At 44.7% G+C, this 20,166-nt stretch overlaps 1 protein-coding gene across 3 annotated transcripts in view; it reads right to left on the bottom strand.

Annotated features, from left to right (window-relative positions):
• The window catches only part of LOC111254267 (transcription factor Sp9-like), a 128,730-nt gene that overhangs the window by 18,348 nt on the left and 90,216 nt on the right, over positions 1-20,166 (bottom strand). The window contains exon 1 of one of the 3 annotated variants that reach the window (XM_022814915.2): positions 2,163-3,183. The exons of the other annotated variants lie outside the window; for them this stretch is intronic. Within the exon in view, the coding sequence (XP_022670650.1) occupies positions 2,163-2,201 (39 nt within the window). The 5' untranslated portion in view covers positions 2,202-3,183. Of the gene's footprint in view, positions 1-2,162; positions 3,184-20,166 lie in introns of those variants that run through there. 3 annotated transcript variants of the gene reach the window in all.

Genomic DNA, 20,166 nt, shown 5'->3' with positions numbered 1-20,166 from the left:
AGTGCTTTTGGTATTTTTTTTTGTTTCCGCGTACGCCTGCTTGTTGGCTAGGGTGACTGGCCTATCATTTAACCTATGCTGATCGAAACGTTACGGCTCTAGCGAGAACCCTCGGAACTTTCTTATTACGATTATATTGTATTGTTATTACTATCATTACTGTTAGCAGTAATAACAGCAACGAGCAATTACATGTGCTTTCTTGGATCCCACCGACTCTGCCCCATTCCTTCTTCTGCTGCCCTCTTCCTTGCCGCCGCCGCCGCCGCCGCCGGCGCCGCTGCAACAGTCAAAAAGTTATCGGCGCACGTAACGATTCTCTATTGCTTTCATCACTGTTACTGATGCACAGTCTGACCGTTGTGGCCATCAGTGACAACAGGCGCCACCGACTGTTGGCATTGGCCCATGTTGTTTGTTGGCTTCTGTTCTACGCGACAATGGACCCAACGACGGAATGACAAATCAAGTTCTCCAGATGAATGCAGAACGCTTATTCTTGAGCGGCCGAACGGCGTGAGAGTCGATCGGCGAGCAAGAAAGTCGCGTTTACACGAAGAAAAAGAAATAGATAAAAAGCGAGCGAGAGATGGTGAAACGGGCATAGACATATGTGGAGAGGCAAAACACCGCTAAATGGAGCTGACTTTCCATTAGATGAGACAATTCCTAGTTCCACAGATACCCAGCCAAATGGGCACGGACTTACGGCAAGAGAGAAATCTACGCAAGAACAGCAAAAAAAAACGAATTATATTTAATAGGCTACTAAATATAATGAATACGGTACCTACTGTGTTGTCAATAGTTGACCTGTCGATTCGTTCGGCAGTAGCTTTATCCGATAGGGAGACAGGTCAGCATCGTAGGATAGATGCAAACTCGATCATTAAAACAGACGAGAACAGAGTGAAATTATTTTTGGGTAGCGGCGTATACATCCGATCAGAATAGTATAATTAACAAAAGATCATACGTGAAATCATTTTCTGATGGTGACATATTGTACAAACAGATAAATCAACAAAGCTAAATCTTATCTATAGATGTTTGTGTATTGTAAAAACTATATCAGCGCTTTGTAAAAACAACACTTGTACATTGGTTATAAGAAAAGTCGCTCTATGAACGCTCTGAAAGTGCGTTGAAAACTCAGGCTCGTTAAAAAAACTGCGTCTTGCAACGTAAAGATAGGCTATAGCAGAATATATCGATGCTTCGAATCCCTAGCTACTACAGGTAGCCACAGCCTAACGAGTCCTTAGCTGACAAATGCATTTGACTTCAAAAAACATATTATGCTTTCACAAAACCCATTTAGGGTAGAACTTATTACTCTTTGAAGTACAACAATCACGCAGGCCTCTAAACTTTTCCCTGTCTTCAAAACACGATAAACCTACTGCTCAGTACGCTTGCTGCTGCATAGACATAGGTTAGAATTTCTCTGCGAAGTCTACCGATTCAGTCGCGTGCTTCAAATCTTTACTCTCTACTAGCCTTGCTGTCTCTAGCTCGATATAAAATCCAATAGTTCAAGACGAGAGAAGGCCATCATGCCTACGAGCACCTTTGATAAGGTCACGACTCCACGCGATATTGCCCGCGCGTCCCAGTCCCCTTGTCACCCCTGAAAACTAATCACCTACGCACACATGGAACACTGCGTCTAACAGCTCGCTGGCATAGGGCAGACGGCGTCTCTGTTCTCGTTCGGCCTCTGATTCGTGGTGCTATATAGTACTAGACGGCCAGGAGGGGTAATAACCAGCTTAGAAACCTCTGAGAAGGTGGTAATACTTTCGGCTACGTAATGATAGCCTGTAAGTTCCTGCTCTCTTTCTCGGTGTGTTTGTTTGGCGCGCACGGGCTGGGAGATTTATATCAGAAGCAAGGATCTCCATCTTCTAGGTGGATAGTAAGTTCCATACGGTGTCTCCAAAACCTTGATGTCAATAAACGGTGGCGTCTGTCTTTTAACCGGCGTAAAAAGGAAAAGTGGTTCTATCTCTACCTAGGGGGCATATCATTTGGTAGGCGAGGGCGTAGGGGCACGGCAAGCAAGCGGAAAAGAAACTACTTGAATGACACGTCAACAAGAAAGAAGTAACACGTTCGTATATCCAGGCATTTGTGTCTATACTGCATACTATTTTGCCTACCTGAACGCTCCAAGGCTGCTCGAACATCATGTCGTACATCGTTGAGATGTTTCCTGCCTGCGGGGCAATTACTTCCGCTCGTATAACCTTTATCACCACAGCTTCTACTAGGAGCCGTTAAGGGGTCTGTCGTTTTTTTTGCAACGCTTCACAGTTTGCCATGCGATGTGACAGAGGTTAAGTCTACGATACTCTCGCTTCAGCCTTTACCTTCTAGTCTATTGCCGTCGTGGTGTCAGACGACCACAACAGCGGCCGTTGATGCCGGACGTGCCACCCCAATCCGTTAGGACGCTAAAATAACTTGAGGCAGCTAGAATGTTAACGACCGTATTGGTAATCGTTTAGTCTACAGCTAAATCCAGCATGAACGCGTCGTTGCGGCCTTGTCATATATTCGCCAATGGCTGTCGCAACATTGAACAGTAGTCACTCACACAGGTTTTCACATTTGAAGACTCTCGTGTACTTCAAACACAAACAAACGCACACAATTCGACTGAGAATAAAAAATCGCTCTGCGGTCGTCAAAAAATTTTGTTGTATTTCCTCGATTGGTGTTTAATGTGGCACGAGCACACTTCTTAACTTCAGCGTAATACTCAAATGGTTCTTCTGCCACCACTTCTGCAAGCGTCAGTTCTCATCGAGTTGACCGTGGAAGCGAAAACGATTACGCTCTTTCAGGTAATGTCTCTCGATTCTGTGAAGGATGAACAACAAACTAGCCGCTGATGTACTGTGATGACGCAGATAATTTTTGCGGCGGTCGAACGGTAAAATTTACACTTTTTTTTTAATGTCGGCACGCCCACGGGTGTTTTTTTGTGGGCGCACGTTTTCGGTTTGTTATATGTACGCCACCGTTTCGGTGGATGTTACGCTGTTGTCTACTGCAAACTTTTGCGCTACGAGGTTAGTTTCGCGTTCATCTGGCTATCGCGCAATCTAGTCGCAACAACCTCCTGTTGTTGCGCCTTTCTCGTGTCTACGGGTTCTAACCCTGGCCGAGAGTCAGCTAAAGCCATATACATGTTTGCCGGGTTGTCCTCCTCTCCCAAAGCAGACAGTCGACTCCGCCCACTTGAGAGGGCTCTCCTCGAGAGCGCCTGCCGCCGCCAACGCAGGCTCCAGCACTCTCTCCGCGTTGGTTGGGTCGTTGCCGGGGGGGGGGGGGGGGTAGCGCTACGTCTTTCATCTCTTGGGGTAGGAGAAAAGAGTTTCGGACTGCCGCGACAGGGGCTTCGACTGCTGGGACTGCTTCTGCGGCAGCAGAGGCAGCTTAAGCTGCGTCCCGGCTCCGACCTGGGTCGCTTGTTCGTCGGGAGTTGCTGGCTACTGGTTGAGCTGCCGGAGTGAGACGACGCGAAAAGCGGCAAAGAAGGTTCTAGCTAGCGAGCAAATGGGCGAAAACGGCCGGGAAAAGATTGCTAGAGGCTCGCAACTTGTGGAAGTGCTGCTGCTGCCACTGGAGTAAGGCATCGCGGCATTAGAGCAGCACCTACAAATGTCCAACAGAACCTGCCTAAAAAAAACGTTGCCAAGGGATCTGGAAAGGACTTCCTTATTGAAATCGCAGCTGTAACAAACTCTGAAGGGACTAGTTCTGCTGTGAAGATCCTATATGAACTTGTGCTATCAGCCGTTGCATTACTGGGCTAATTTTCAAGATCAGCATGCTTCACACAACTACGCGCAGTCACAATTCGAAAATGTGATCCCACAATAGAGCGGAATGATGACGTTATATTCCGTTTCTCTCTGTCTCTCTCTTGCTCTTTCTTTAATTTCCGATTTGTGTCTTTACCAGCAAGCAGAGCATTGCTAGATGCAAGTAAGGGACGAGAAGATCTAAAGATATGGAATTAAACAACAGATGGAGCCAGGCTAGACAAGCCGAAAAATCTAGGCACGTATGGGACGTGGATGCATCGACTAGGTTTAGTCGTTTGATGTTAGCCTCCCCGTGCTATGAAGGGGTAGCTTGTCAAGGGAAGGGGCGGAAGGGGCTTGGTTGGTCTGATGCCGGTGGTGGTGGGGCTAGTAATTGCGGTGGACGAGGGTTGCTCAGCCGGCAGGGAGAACGGCGAACAAGCTCACAGGAGACTAGGGAAAAGAATCAAAGAGAAGAAAGCCGAGGTTGAGTTGACTAGAGGAACCCTCTGCAACGACCGACACTAATGAAATGATGGCTACCTCACCACAGCCAACCAACTAGAGGAGACAGGCCCCATCGCAAAACGCATTCGGTACGGCCCACCATGGCAGGATCTTCTAGACCTGACGGTAAGTCGTTATGCCGGAGGACCCGAAGCTTTGGACGCACTCTTGCTTGGCTATGTTCAGAACAGCGTAAAGCATCAGGGAGACATTTAAAATAGGCTGGGGAGCGAAGGCAAGCTACTCTTGTATTTCAGACGAAACTGGCAAACGTTGAAGTATGTTGGCTAATAGTCAAAAAAATCTAGAGTAGCTAATGAGTTAGAAGAAGGAATTGATCATTTATAACATACATCAACGTAGGGTTAAAATCACAGCGTTGCTGTTTTATCTCTGTGGATCCCGGTATGCCTTAATGGGTGAAATAGATTTCACTCATTTTGCTATAAAAATCGCTCAAATGGTTACATATTTCGTAATCGTGCTATGTATATGTACGTTAAAGTTTGCATAAACCTTCGTGGTAGTGGGCATGCGATCATTCACCATTACTCTTATTATAAGGACACCATTGTTTTCTAGAACAACACAGTCAACCCATGACGGTGCAAAGCAGTGCTTCTGGCCGAAGGTCTACGTTATTGCTAGTTTTCATGCGGCTTTCAAAAAGGTCCAAAATCACGGCTATGGGCGAAAATTGAAGGTCCCTGATAAAAATCATCGAAATGACTCAAAAAGCCATTTTGAATATAGGAACCACCGATTGTTTTAGTAGGGATATTAATGAACTGTTGAAGCTTACTTGAGCGACACTTCAATAACTTGAGAATTATAAGACGAAATCCGAGTTTATATGTCCTATCCAGTGTTATATATATATATATATATATATATATATACATATACAATTCAAATTGTTCCTTGTTTCATATTTAAGCATTTTGGCTCATTAAATAATTTCGTTCGAACTTTGTAATACATTTCACTTTATGTCATTAGGTCATAATTTGTGTTTATAACTAACGCACATCTCACTTTACTGTTATCGCTCTCGTTATTTTTCTAGGAGGATCGTCGTCACTTATGCCACCAACTATCGATAGCAACAAGAGACAAAAATTAACTACCGGCATAATTTATCTGCATTCTCGTGACAAATTACGATGCAAAGAGGACACTTCTCCCAGCTACCGCTTACGACAAGCCGATAGCACCATGGTGCAATTTTGACGCATTACGAACAGAACCAACATTCGCGCGGTCGCCACTGCCGCCACAACACCATGTCTTTCCCGATAACGACGACGACGATGATGATGAGAGCCTCGACGAGAACAGCTTCCGCTTCTGCCATTCGTCATCGCTTATTGCGGCCGCATTGGCTAACAATCGCAATGAGATGGGCGTAGTGAATTGCGCGTTGAATCTGTTCGTTTGTTTGCAAAGCCGTCCTAACGAGTCCTGCACTGCTGCGACCGAAACGTCTGTGGCCACCGCGCTCCCGTACCGTAACCACTGCTACCATAATAATGTTAGGGCAAAACACCAGCGTATCTGTGCTGTGAAGAAAATCAGGAAGGCTCAGTAGACATAGGGCATGAGGTAATGCGAGGCGAAACCAGCCGCGACGAATGATTTGACCGGCTCAGAGGACGCTGATGGGCGGGTATGTGCAATTTGCTTTGTCATGGATCTAAATACTACAAGCACCACGGCTGATGCGAGGAGAATTTACGCGCGAGAACCCGTTACAACCTACTTTATCGTCATGATAACAATAACGGCTGCAGGAATAACAGCCGCGACTGTTAGCGAGGCAAGACGAGTTATCCGTTGGCCTCATTCGTGTCAAAGATGTATCTGCAGCAACAAGATTCACATGCAGACTTGTACAAACAGGGTATCCTGACAACTGCTCGTCTGCAAAATACGCTTTCGGCGACTTTGTGTAAAGATGCCAACTGATCGTTTATGCAATAGCCCTCTTCTGTTTGATTCTTTGCCACTTTATACCATTCTAGCTATGTGTGCGTTGTTTTGTATATCTGAGCCATGCTAAAAATCAGTTGGTACGGTAAAGCCGTACAACAAAAGCCGACGTGCGCGTGAGGAGAGTCGACAAAACAGTTCACGGCGCCGGTCAATGTACAGTGCAGAAAATAACGATTACAAGCTGGACAGTAACTATAATTAGTTTGGATATAGTAGTGATAGATATCGCCCTACTACCCGCGCTACCCGACTTTCTATTTCTATCTGCAGGACCATTTCTGCCACTGCGGGTTTGCTTGCAAGCTGCTTGCCGCTATCGTGGCTTCGATTAAATGCTCGCAAGCTCAGAACAGGGATTCGTCTCAGATTATTTAGCTCTGAAAAAGACAATGTCACGAACGTGTTCAACGAAATCCAGTAGAAAACAAAGTTCGAGTGCGGTTAAAGAGAAAGCTCTGCCACTCACAGGCGAACGATTAGATACGCCACTAAAACCCCCTTTTTTTCAGTGACAAGGCGATATAGAAGGCGCTAAAAAGGAACGGTGGGAAAAGCAAAAAGCAGTATCAATTCCTTCAATAGCAAACGCCGGTAATGATCGTTGAATTTGTTGTTGTTACTGATGTTGACGTTGCCATATCACAATAGAAAAAGCAGTACCTGAAATTTTTTATTGGTTGGTTAACACGCGACCGATGCGGGTCAACACGAGCGGAGTGGCCATGCTGTAAAGATATCCGTAGGAGTTTATAAGGGATCCACTGCAATAGCAACATTAGATCTGGTACCTCGGCCGCGGTCGGCGGTCGACCAAGTCGGAAAAGTGTGCAGCAGTACCAAAACTCGATTGTAAGAGAAAAAAATACAAGAATCCTCATTTTAGGTCTTCACACAAACGTCTCTTGGATGTTGCTAGATGACAGACAGATTGGATAAGCTTGGGTGTATAGAACATTTCTAATGCTACCGTGGAGCCACATATTTAAGTTGATGTTTTCAGTGTCATCTCATGTTAAAGCTAAGGTACTAATGTATTAACAAAACTCCGCTAATTTCTACTTATGCCAGCTCAAGCATTACGCACGAAGTATATCTACTGACCATAACATAGTCCATCATGAAAACGTTAAAATTCCCTTTATACATTTGTGGTGCAAGCGTCCTCAATCTCCGAGACGCTTTAATAGTAAATATCGCTGCCAACTATGATCCTATGCGCGACCCCGCGCGTCGTCGTCTCGAGACATGCATCGAGCTTTTCTTGATTATTTCCGTTACTTTTCCTCTTTCCACTTTAAATCTTCATCAATCACAGATTAAATCGAGTCGTCTAACACCAGCTCGAAGTCTGATGATCACAAGAAGTAAGTCAGATTACGGCAACCTAGTACGACTCTATAGTCAGATATTGATGCCACGATCATATTCTGAAAATAGACGCCCAGGAGTTGGAGGTGCCCCTAGATGCCATTGCTCATTCACCGAGTTGGCATGCTACCACTACGTTTGTATGGGGTAGAAGCCGGCATCGTTCGTAGAGCTTGAATCCGAGAGTTAGAGATAAAAAGAGAGAGAGAGAGAGAGAGCGTGAGTGTGTGACAGTGTTTTTCGTCAGATCTTCTCCAGATCACCCTCTGTTTTTGGGACTACCCAATACTCTTCATTATTGGAGGGTACGCGGTATCGCTAACTGATGCCAGCGCTCGGCGACTAGAAGGAGACTCGGTCTAGGCGGAGTTCGTTCGGAACCCCTCTGAACGATCGTGAACTGGATGATGGTCCCCATCAATTCAACTCAGCTCATGTATTAACAATTCGAGGGACATATGGACCCGAAGCCGACTCGTTTCTCTGACTGTTGGACTGCTGTGAATTGTGTGAGCGGCCCGATTGAGAGCTGCCGAAAGTCACCTAGTGTCGGCATAATATATATATAAGCGCGCGCGGACACACACACACGCACAGAACCTCATATTCTCATAGACCCACCGATATAAATATAGAGGATCATTGACATTTCGCTTGCTTGGCCGACAGTTGTGCCTTATTTTTTCTGGATGCAAGCGGGCATCTGTACAAGAAATTCGATAATGTTGCAGAAAGTAACCTTTAGTTTATATATTGCCTATGAAGATGCGGTATAAAACGTCTTCAGAGATTTTTGCGTTTTTCAACACATATAAACATCGGCACCAGGTCGTTTATGCAGCCAACAACCGCGTGCCTGGCTTCAATAATCATAAATGGAGCTTTCGTCAAAATCGAAATTAAGGAACACGATCTCATGTACGTATTAGAACCTGTTTATCTGCACTACGAAGGCAAAGTTGAGATCTATAATTTCGATTTAGTTCCTATGCTTTAGCATTGTTCGGCGCTAGGAAGTGTGTTTTTCTCGTGGTTCGTTGAATTTCGAGTTAATGATCCACGCCTAATTTAAGGCCCATACTGTTCTACTCGTTAATCAAACATCCGCTTGCTGGTCGTAACGAAAGCGTTACTTATTATAATACAAGCTTTATTAAAAGTATGGCATATAATAAAAACAAGTTGTGTTAGCTAGTCCAATCTATTTCATTATGTTGTCCTTGTTATTATGTAAGACCGTTGCGATTATATTAAGGTACGATAGAATCATCTACATTGAAGTGAGATGCCTCAACTCATCTATGTGTGAATTTTTCCTACACAGTTAGCCTGCCAAGCAGCGTAATTCTTCTATGCTACTTTCTACATAACACAGTGCCCCGTTATGTGTTTTCTACCATGTGCCATTGATCAGCTTCTTCAGTGGCGTCTCCGTAATGGCTTTAGAACTGGGCCATCTGCGGAACCAACGAGAAATCAGTCTTTCACAAAAGTGCTTCGCCGGGGTTTTGTATTAACTCGGATGCGATCGTCGCTGTCAGTTGTAGATATGAGCTGTTGTAAGTACTTAAATTTGTAGCATCTAGGCCGAGGCCACAAGAGCCGCCATTAGTACTGAAAGTCACTTTTATCACGGCAATAATAAAAAGAGAATCTAGCGCCGTAGGCCAACGTCCAAACGTCGATTTTCCGATGAACGAACATACGGCCTGTCTGACCTTTGAATGAGACCATCGCGTATGAATTTGCCAATGAAAAACGTTCGTCGAATAGTGATCTACTGCAACAGTAGAATCTACTGCACTATTTGAAGAGGCTTATTATTTCACCTATCTCTTCACAGCCGGATCCGAAAAGTGCCTCGACCCTTTTCATGGCTAACAAAACGAAGGCTAAACATCAGAATGGATTGAAGTCACGACCGCGTCCTGCTACTGATCGTTTGGCTTACATTAGCTAATGCGTTTTCGAGCGTAGGCACAGGACGCTATTGCCGCTGTTAACTAATCGAAGAATGATTTTAAGATCAACTCGCTCATGATGCCACAACTAGCGTGATGAAGTTCGCAACAGGTAAGGACGTCCTTCTTCACTGTCCAATGCTGGACCGCGCTCCATCGATAGGTGCCTTTTTCGACCGTTCCGTATAAGCGTGTTGGTTAACAGCTTGGGACCACTTGTGGACTACGCAATGTCGTCGACACCCCTTGCTATCGGTATAAGCAAGTGATCCTTCTTTAAATTTCTAGCAAGCAAAATCTGATAACTGGGAAAAGTGGGTGGTATATGCACATGGAGGAGCGTAAGATGGCTCAGAGTTGAGCTCGATTTATATGAACGGAACAGGGTTTAATTCAAGTCGATATGCAATGAACTGTGTGTGAAGAATACTTGCACACAAAAAGTACTAGGGCCATATTAGTCATTGAAAAACTTTAAGGCCCACGCTTAGCCGTTGCCTGCACAACTCAGCAGGACGACTTTTGGCGAAACGGATACGAACGTCTGCGTTGCGCTACAGACATCGACTAGAAGCAACCGGCTGTTTCTCCAATGTGAACTTGTCGGTCGACCAACTACGCGATTAATTTGACAAATCATTTTTGGGATATTCTCTCGTACGTGTGATGGAGGTTCGGTGGTCGCGCGACATTACGATCGGGCGTCGTATAGTGCGATGGTACTCTGCTTCGGCCAACTTTCGAAATCAAACTTTTATTCCCGCTGCCGTTTTGAACACACAACAATTAAGCGGGCGATGCACACGCATAGGCATCGCGCGTAGGCCAACTAAACAGTTTCCCTATAACTCGACCTGGCAATCTGTAGCTCGTCGGGCCGCAACTCAGGCTCCTATACGTCATATGCACAGCCGTGATCTTTAACAATCCTCTAGTCGAGCAACTTCAACTTTTAAGTTGGCTATAACGTAAACGGTTGGCGATAAACGTTCCCAATCAACTATTGACTCCTGGCTCTCTTCCAGTCGAACTTTCGGTAGCGGTTGCCAGTCTGCGACGGGGCTTCGTTCGATGGAATTGGTAGGGAACACAACTAGGCCATCGTCGGATGAGTGACTTCTCAAGAAACACTTAACAAAACCATGGGTCGCTGCAGCGGCTACGAGCGACGAAATTAAACGCTGTCTGGCCACGAGAATGGAGCCAACCTGTAGAAATTGGCCATCGTCGCGAAGCTGCTAAATCACGTCGACCCAATTGGCCAGCGGACAATTGGGTCCTTAAGTAGTGACCCAGTGGGAGCCAGGCGAATGGACGGGACGAAGTGCACACTTCACCGACGGTGCGATCAGAGGAAATTATTAAACGGTAGTTCAACGATGTTTCGAGCAAATGGGGATTAGCAAAAACACATCAATAGAAATACTGGTCAGAACTATAAGAAGACCGAGAAAATAAGCGGACGAAGATCTTTAGGGCGGTAGAAGATCTTACATATAGTACGTATGTACTGCGAATCGATTGGCTTGTTAAGACTGTTACAATTTTGATTAGCCAATTTTGGAACCGTTTGTTCTTCGACAATTAGAAATTTTGCCACAGACCTACAGACAAACGGCTGGCATCTATCCTTCAGTATTATTGTGCATCGCTCCTTTTACAATAGGTGCGACTTAACAACATCTCACTACGAAGAAATATATACGTCTGTAGAAAAGTAATCAGCACTTCTGTTCGCGGGTGAAATATGTCAACCTGTCGAACTAGTAACAATAAACCCAAAAAAAAACCCCAAATCTGCTAGATACCAGCACGCCTCAATGAAGTGCAAATATGTCGCTGCTAATCTTGACTATAAGCTATAATAACGTATAGAAATAAATGGGTTACGTAGCGTTTTTTGTTGCGTACCCAATCGAATCACATATTCTAACATGCAGCTATAGTTTTAGTTAATTATCTCTAATGGCTAATATTGGTGTGCATTGGGCCAGAGGACTCCCTGTACACCTGAGTACGATATGTTGCACGTGCGTGACTAAGTACGTCAGAATGATTTTGGACGTGAAATTGTAGCCTGTTCGGGGGTATGCGTCCGGTTCGCCCGTCTGAAATCCTGACAAATCCTTGATGCTTTCATTAACTCTACAAAAGCTCTTGGCTCCTGCTCATGATTCTCGTAGTCGAACGGAGATATTAGCGTCCACAGCGGCGATGACGTTAAATCAATGGCGGCGTAAGACGACTTTGAGCTGCCGCTCCCTTCGTCATGCCAGTACTACTTTGTCTTTCCGTTACCGTGGGCAGGCCATAACGACAACAACGCCACCGATCGTATCTTGTCCGTGACGTCTGTGTCGCCATGGTGCCTAATATCGTGATAGGCTCGAATGAGGTGTTAATGACTTTTCATCTGCTGCTTCATCTCGCACCATACATACACCGTATATATGTATACATATATACGAACGAATAAAAAATTTGGACGGAGGTTCCGGCTTTTGATGTTGCTTACAATACGACCTCTATGATTGCTGGCGCCATTGATGGTTCAACCAAGCGCCAGCGGTAGCAAGGCTGCGTAAACGTCCCAAAGTGACCTACACAACACAAGCGATCTTATCAACTGGCACCTATTACCCGTTCGAGTATAGCAGCTACTAACTAATAGCAATATGGTGTCTTTGTTCTTGTATAATTCATAAGTTTCACACCCATTTCTCTGGTACATACGCTCATGGAGACAGACACGCTGAATAGGGATCACATTTTCTTTGACCGGTATTAAGCAGCGTTTAATAAACACTGGCAAACAGAAGCGTCACGGAGGTTGACGAGCACGGAGGAAAAGACATTTGTGCCGGTGAAGATTGCGGCAGCTGGCAGAAACTTGCCATAAAAATATTACGGAGCGAACGGTGCGTTTTAAGCGAGAAGACAGACAGACGGCAGTGATAAGTACAAGCCAGTCAGCGAAGGGCTGGAGAAAACGAAACGCGCAAATATGATAATTGCACGTCGCGACATAGACGATCATAGCGTTGACGTTAGGCTGGCGTCAGTAAAATGGCGTAAACACATGAATGGCACTACCGCTAGCGCCAAGAAGCGTCATCCGACGAAACGGCTACAATCAGAGGTCTACGAGGCAGCGTACTCAGAGATACCGACAATATGGCTGGGGATCAGAGTCGCCTTAGACAGCGTCAATGTATACATCTAGATATTGAGCTCACCTAGCCAAATGGCGTGTACATAGTGAATGGAGTTGGCCTATCTATGGTTTCCGTACCACAAGCCCACACCCGCAGTGCATGTCCTTCATCAACGGCCATCTCGTCCAAATGACGTAACATTATGTGTCCTTGAGGTTAAAGTGAGGCGATCTCAAGCCGCCCAGGGACCTCAATCTTTGTTTTTCGAAACCTCACCTTTGCCACTAACTACTCCGTGCATTGGTCGATAGCGAATGAATACTACTGCTGTTTTCCGGTGAAATATTTACTTTCCGATTATAGCGTATTAAGCAACAAAAAATGGCTGTGGTCGGACTATTTAAACATACACCTGGCCGAGGTCGATTAGATGTAAATATAGTGAGAAAAGGGTTTTAAGGTACCATTTTAGTGGTGTATTTTACGTAAATATCCGATGTAATAATACCTACAGTAAATGATAATCTCATTCTTAACTAAGCTAGCGGGTTACCGAGTATCACCTGGCTCGTTGCTTTTACGGGGAGGAATTGACATGGCGCAACATTGTGCTCTCTAGCGCGTTGAAGATCACTCTATCAAATTTCGATAGCAGCTCGTCTTAATATACGATCTATAATCTTTTTCGTTGATGACTTTAGCGAGTTTCTTCCATTAGATCGAATCTGAAAAGTGCCCGAGAATCCGGCGCATCGCGAAGACCATGCCTGCTGCGCATGGCAGGGGTGCGGCGTATTTCATCTATGTGCAAATGGGCGTAAAATCAAATCATCCGGCAAGGTAGCAATTGGGTAAATCAACAAAAGTCAGTTAAAAATAAGAGCCACTGAAGACCTACACCGTGACTTGAGCAACTGAACAAGCGTGACCGTTGTTTTTACTATTACTGCTGCTGTTGTTTTTACTGTTGACTGTATATACATATGACGTACTTCGGTGGCCAACATCAATTTCGACGAACAAGTTCCACTGCGCGGCGTAACGAGGTTGATGCGTTGCAAATCAAATTCGCGCGCCTGAACGCGTGCCATGGTGCCACGCTAGTCAGAAGGCTGAAGGTGATTTCGATTTTCCATAATATCGAGAAGCTAAGTCCACCTTCTTAATCCCCACAGGTTCGGCAGGGAAGTATTCACGCACCCCTCTGTAAGCAAGCGATGCTTAGCTACACGGCTGACGGAAGCAGTTCTGTTACGCAGGAAATAGAAATGTCGGAAGCCAACGAGTGGGGTGCCCCCAGACCCTGCCGACATCACCCTCATATTCTACTAGCACCTCGTGGTAGTAGCTTCAAATCTGTGTCGCTACGGTTAAATCTGGTGAAATGACGACTTCAGCTAAGAGTTATTTTCTAGGTTACAAACTGTTAGCCGAGCAATGAATGGATGATCACTACTTTCTGTATCACTGTTTGGTCTATTTCTTATATATATATTTTTTTTTCGTTTATCGTCCATTGCGTTTCGTCTATCCCACAGTCTTCTCCGGTTTTTCTACCCATGCTTTCTCGGCGAACCCGACAGCTAACCTTATCTGCAGGCGGACCCCCTGGTGACTTCCGACAAGTTCGGCCTTGTCTCATGTAGATTGTTCAGGCAGCTTCCAAGAGACAAACGACAGAAACTCCTTGCATTAAACATTCCCCTTCAAACAGAACGATTCAGCGATGTATGTAGATGTTTGGCGCAATGAGACGCTCAACCAACAAGCAAATCAACGAACGACGCCTTTATTTCAGACGGATATTGATCGCAGACGAACTTTGTACGTTTGCGTGAAATGCGATAGACATGGGCATTGCCAGTATCAGAAGTAATAACAGTTACAGGATACAAACAGAAACGTCAATCATGTTCGTTAGCGCTTGAGTCTGCCCAGGTCTTAACGTCCACCTAAGTACACAACGAAACAGCTTGCATGAAACAACCTGTCGCTGATCGACTGCTGTGAGCTCAACCGTCGGAACTGTCATCATCGCAGTCATGATCACACACACACACCAACTCGTCATAACTTCTTACAAGTAAAACGAACTTAAATTTACAGGAAATGTCTGTGATGCCTGCAGAAGATGGAGCAACTTCTTGCTGATTGATTCCTGAAAACTATTTTGTCTCGTGCTTTGATGCACTCTATCGTCTACATGAATACGCTATAATGTTATCCTGTTTCGACTATTCGTATATCTGTCAAACAGCAAAACTGCACACATCTGAACGTGATTATAGGGAAAATGAAAGCTGGTCCAAATCAACTGTTCTCCTGGTGTTCGCTGAATCTACTGCAGTCAATGACGCTGCCGATATTGATACTGTGGAAGCTTGAAATTACCTGTCATGGATTTGACGGCCTAGGTGTGCCGTTCATCCTTCAATTGGTTACTCCGATTGGCTGTTGGCCTATCGCCTATATTGGCACTTTTCCCTCTAAATTGAAGGTATGATATCGGGCCAAATAATACCTGTATGCACGTAAGGTTTATCTAGTGTACCGGCGAGCCTATTATAGTATTCCAAAAGTAGACGCTTTGTGTACTAGAGGCGTAGCAGATGTAATAGCTACGATGTTATCAGCTAGCGTCTTTGAGACAGTTCATGATGCTGTTGTATACATAGAAGTGCTTTGTTTCCAACAGAACGTGTGGAGTGGTCTAATTTTTCTCTTGTCCTGGCTATTTTCGTCCTCGACTATAGGCAAACATCAGTTTTTTTCCATTGAGTCTTCGTTCAAGGTGTTTTTGTAACACCAATGACATGTTTCTTCAGGCTTCAATTCGGTGTCAAGTATTTACTGGTTCTGCTGGCATGTAAAACTGTCTCTAGTCACGCGACGTGCTCAAGACACGACTAGGGAGACTCAAAACGACACAGAACGCTACTCAGCTCGGCGCTAGCGTTTCCTAGTGGCGTGTCTGCTAAAAACACGCAACAGTGAACATCAACATTTTGGATTTTTAGAAAAATTCTAATGTTCAAATTATATGGGAAAACGCGACAACGCCAAGTGTTAGGGTATCGCTCAAAACAACGACTTCTCACGCTTAACAAATATAGCGTTCTTTTTGCTCTTCATAATTTATTTACTGGATGTGCTTTTCTCCTTTCGTCATCAAAATCATATAAAGTAAACGAAAAGTTTAAAGTTAAAATCTAAGGGATGTTTCAGTGGGAGATAAAATGTCCAACACTGAAGTTGTTGATTGTTGCTATTCCGCCGTTTTCGTAGGACGTCGTGGGCGGACCTTCCAGCCTAACAATGATTACTAGTCCCAGTTTAATCATTATTAGGCACAATCATCGGAAGACGAACCACAGCCCGGCAAACGATCTTGGTGGCCTGACTTGTACTCCTCCTTCATGCTCAAGTGAGTGCGTACTCACCTCGTCCACACAAAGTGATGACCATCGGCGCAGACTCCAAGCCGCTCCTCTACTACTCCTGTTAAAATCGACGTGATGCGATCTAATGAGACCAGGAAAGTGCGGGTGACCTCGTTCGGGTGGGCTTGCAAGCCCAATAATTCACCGAGGTCCTAAGTTCGTATTTTCTGACCGATGTTACAGCGCTCTCATAACTAGCGCGACCCGCGCAACTTTCCGCAATGAGATTCATTGCAACGGAACCCGTCGGATGTTTGTAAACTGTGAATGGGAAGCAACACGTTTGTTCGTAGCCGTGCCCACCTACACCCACATCCAAATGGTCTGCTATACACGTCGACACCCATCCCCAGAGACCGGCAATGATTTCCATGATGAGCTCCAGCCCTTAAGCGATTTAGTGCGTTTGCATTTGGCTTAGAATGACTTGTCATGTAAACTTGTTGACTTACTCATTTCGTCTGCTTCGAGTAACTACACCCAGGGTGATTTTCTTAGACGATACCAGGTTCGCTGCTCGTATTGACGCGCACCCATACGTTAACGGTCGCTTATGAAAATAAGAGTGCAAGATTCTTTTTGTCTTTGAACTTCGTTTCGTTCTGCTGAAATCTGCGGTTGTGAACGATAGACACACTGCCGCCATTGCAAACCCCTTACGTAGTAACGGCGTGTTACTGGTAGTAACAACTGATACCGGCTCTAGTAGTATTACGGATTATTTCTTGTTTGTTTTTATGAATGAAACGGATAGCCATGTGCCTTGTGAGGGCTCCATGGAACTGTTCATTCACAGCCGTTCAAGCAAAGTTTAATAATGGCTAATTAGAAAATAGCTTAACAAAGTGGTGAGATGACCCAGGTCTTACGGAGATCCCCAACGTGCTCCTGGAAAGGCACAAACACTAGTTACAGTTAAATATAAGTCAATTGTAGCACAATGAACGAAGATAATCCTTAAGTTTAGTCAAACATTCGTATATGTCTTTATTGTGTCTGTTCATCAAATCAAATCCTATAGAAGATATGTCTAGAGGTGCCTGATATGTTTCTGTAGGACAAATCTAACATTGCTGCCCTTCGGATAAGCGTCGTATGCTTGTATCTACGATAAGGAATGAGTCTGAAAAGATCGTTGCCAGCATTTTGTGCAAGGTACATAGCATAATTGCATACAATATTCCCGACAAAAGCAAAAACAGTTAAATAGTCCATCAACGATGAGTGGCACACCTTCGTACAGTTGGCTGACGAATCACCGCAAAAAATTTCCACCACCGCACCAGCCATTGTTCCCTAAATGAGATTCCGCTATATTGGCAGGACAAATGCGATAAATCCGAATACAACTCCTTCGTTATCGTTTAGCGGCAAATAATCGTGCTTGAGGGGTGGCGTGCTGCGCCCCGCCAGTGCCGGCGTCCATTGAGCATTGCACTGACAGAAAGTATCTGAACAATTCAGCCATGATAGCATAGTAAACGCACGCAAATGTCACCTAAATAATAGAACTTCAAGGGATGAGCCAGATCGAAAGTGTCGTAAAAGCATCTATTTCAGAAGCGTAACTAAGAGATATTGTAAAGTGTTTTCGAAATAGATATAAGGAGGGTGCATTACTTAGTCTCAAGTATATACATGCGGAACAGAACTGTCGCAGTCGTTCCTTTCCCGCATCATTTTCACATTACCGTAGTATTAGTATAAACTTATCGGTCACATACTGCACCATAGTATCCCTACAGGATATTATAGATGAATCATTTCTACGATGCATAGCGTTACGGAACCACATAGGCACCGTAACGTGCCGATAGACATCTACGGGGGTACGACGTTGGAAACTGGACCAATGGGCAGTGTTCAAGTTCGTCGCCTTGTTGAGTAAACCTTAAAATGAGAACGCAAACTTTCTGTAAGAATAGTTATCAGTATCGATTTCTGCGGTAAACATGTATGTGCAACATCCATGTATTTTACCTGTGAATATTTAGGTTCCTTCAATGATTTTGTGCCTATATACCTACGGCATTGTCTAAGCTACGGCGGTATTTAGTTCGGTTATACTTCGATAGCATTATAACTTTGCTACCTTATGTCGATTGTTGACTTAGATACTTCACTATAGTGCCTTAGTTACCCCATAACTTTGTGTCAGTTTTCCTATTAAGTTGTTTCTGTCAGTTATCTCGAGATTCGATTGGATCTAGGCCTGGCGTTATGCAAGCGTTTCTCCGCCCCCAGTTTCCAGCTCTTAACTTTAGCTTCAGACATTTGAGATACAGAAAAACCAGACTTGCGAAGGGATCGATCTTTTTTCTTTTCTTTTCTTTCTTTCTTTCCTTCCTTTCACTCCTTTGACAAAGGATAGGAAAAGTTAAATATTTTTCCGAATTTATAATACTAGTAATATGGCAATGTTTTTCATGTAGCATAAAACATTTTCTAAGAACGTTTAAGTTTGTTCCCTCATCAGCCTAAGTAAAGAGTCTTACATATGAAAATATCTGCATCATGAACGCCTGCCTATAAGACAGTGTAACAAAAATAAAGAAGACATCTTTTAGACGATTGACAAATACATATATTAGAGCAAACTTTAAATATGAGAATGTAAAGATCTACGACAAGCGATCCAGACCTGTTGTACTCGTTCTACATTACTCTAACTAACCAGCGAACGTAAAGCAAGGAGGGGTTCGATCATCATGTGATTTGCTTTATATAGAAATGCGCTCTTGTTTCATTCCTCGGGCTGAAACCCCACACTTCTTGAAGTACATTTTGTTCTCGTGTACAACCTACGATTGATTAGCTATTTAAACAAATTGATTAATTTTATACAGTTATTTATTAAGCTATCCAATAGCTAACTACTGCCGCGTCTTTTTTGCGTCGGCAAGTAATCTGCTCTTTACAATTTCTATTGCGCCACTGATGTCACGTACACAATCGTTGGCAGCAACTGATCAACTAGAAGCGATAGCCCTGCTTCTTTAGGTTAATCAGACACGAATAATTAATTAGATCAACGTCAACGCGGCTCACTGTTACCCCACCCCCTACCCCGCACCCCCAAGTCCAGCCCCGATTATGCAAGTAGGTATAATATGTAAGTCGTTCATCGCAATGAAACGGCGCGTGGTACAGCTATAAAAAGTGTACTATATGCTAAAGCGCTTGTACACGTAGCTTCACGGTTTCATGCAGTCGGGAGTGTCGTCAGCGGCAGGATTTTTCAGCGGTTGCAAATCCGAGAATTATGTTAACGTAACGTGCTCTTTTATACGTTTCGATTCAATTTCCAAGGCCCGCCAAAGCGGTCTCGTTTCGATTTTGACAACAGCGCCATATTGTCGAACAGCAATAACGACGAATGGCCATTTCGTCATGTCCAAAAAACCTGTGTCGGCGCCCTGGTTCACACGCCCTCACGTGCTCGGTGAGGTCGATTCTAGTGGCTCCTCCCAGGTAAACTTCAACTAGCTACTACCTGTACGACTCCCAGCGGTTGACTTAGTCGAGTCTGATTCCACCGAAGAACAGCAAAGAAGATTTTGTCTCCCAGTTTCGCTGGTGGGAATAGCAGAAACCGCTCACCGCAGACGATAATGTTTTCAAGGCAAAAGCTCGCGGGGAAGTACCCGGAACGCGAGGAAATCACAACGAAATCAGAGTGGTTCAGCTTCCTGAAGCCCATCATCCGCCCCCGATCGACGGACGAACTGACTCTCGGTGACTGACTTCACATGCAGAAGTCCAACGCATCATCAGAATGAGTCGAACTGGTCACGGGACACCGCTGCCGGTATCCAGCCAACCTGGCTGCTCTCTCTTACTACGAGCATACGGGGCTGCGACTAAGCGGTGTGGGCATCATGCCCTTCTCGACACTCGCTCTTTCCTAGCTACTCAGTAGGCCCACTAT

This window comes from Varroa destructor, unplaced genomic scaffold (genome assembly GCF_002443255.2).
Source record: "Varroa destructor unplaced genomic scaffold, Vdes_3.0 BEIS01000007.1, whole genome shotgun sequence".
NCBI lineage: Eukaryota > Metazoa > Arthropoda > Arachnida > Mesostigmata > Varroidae > Varroa > Varroa destructor.
This window is presented reverse-complemented; position numbering and strand designations above follow the sequence as displayed.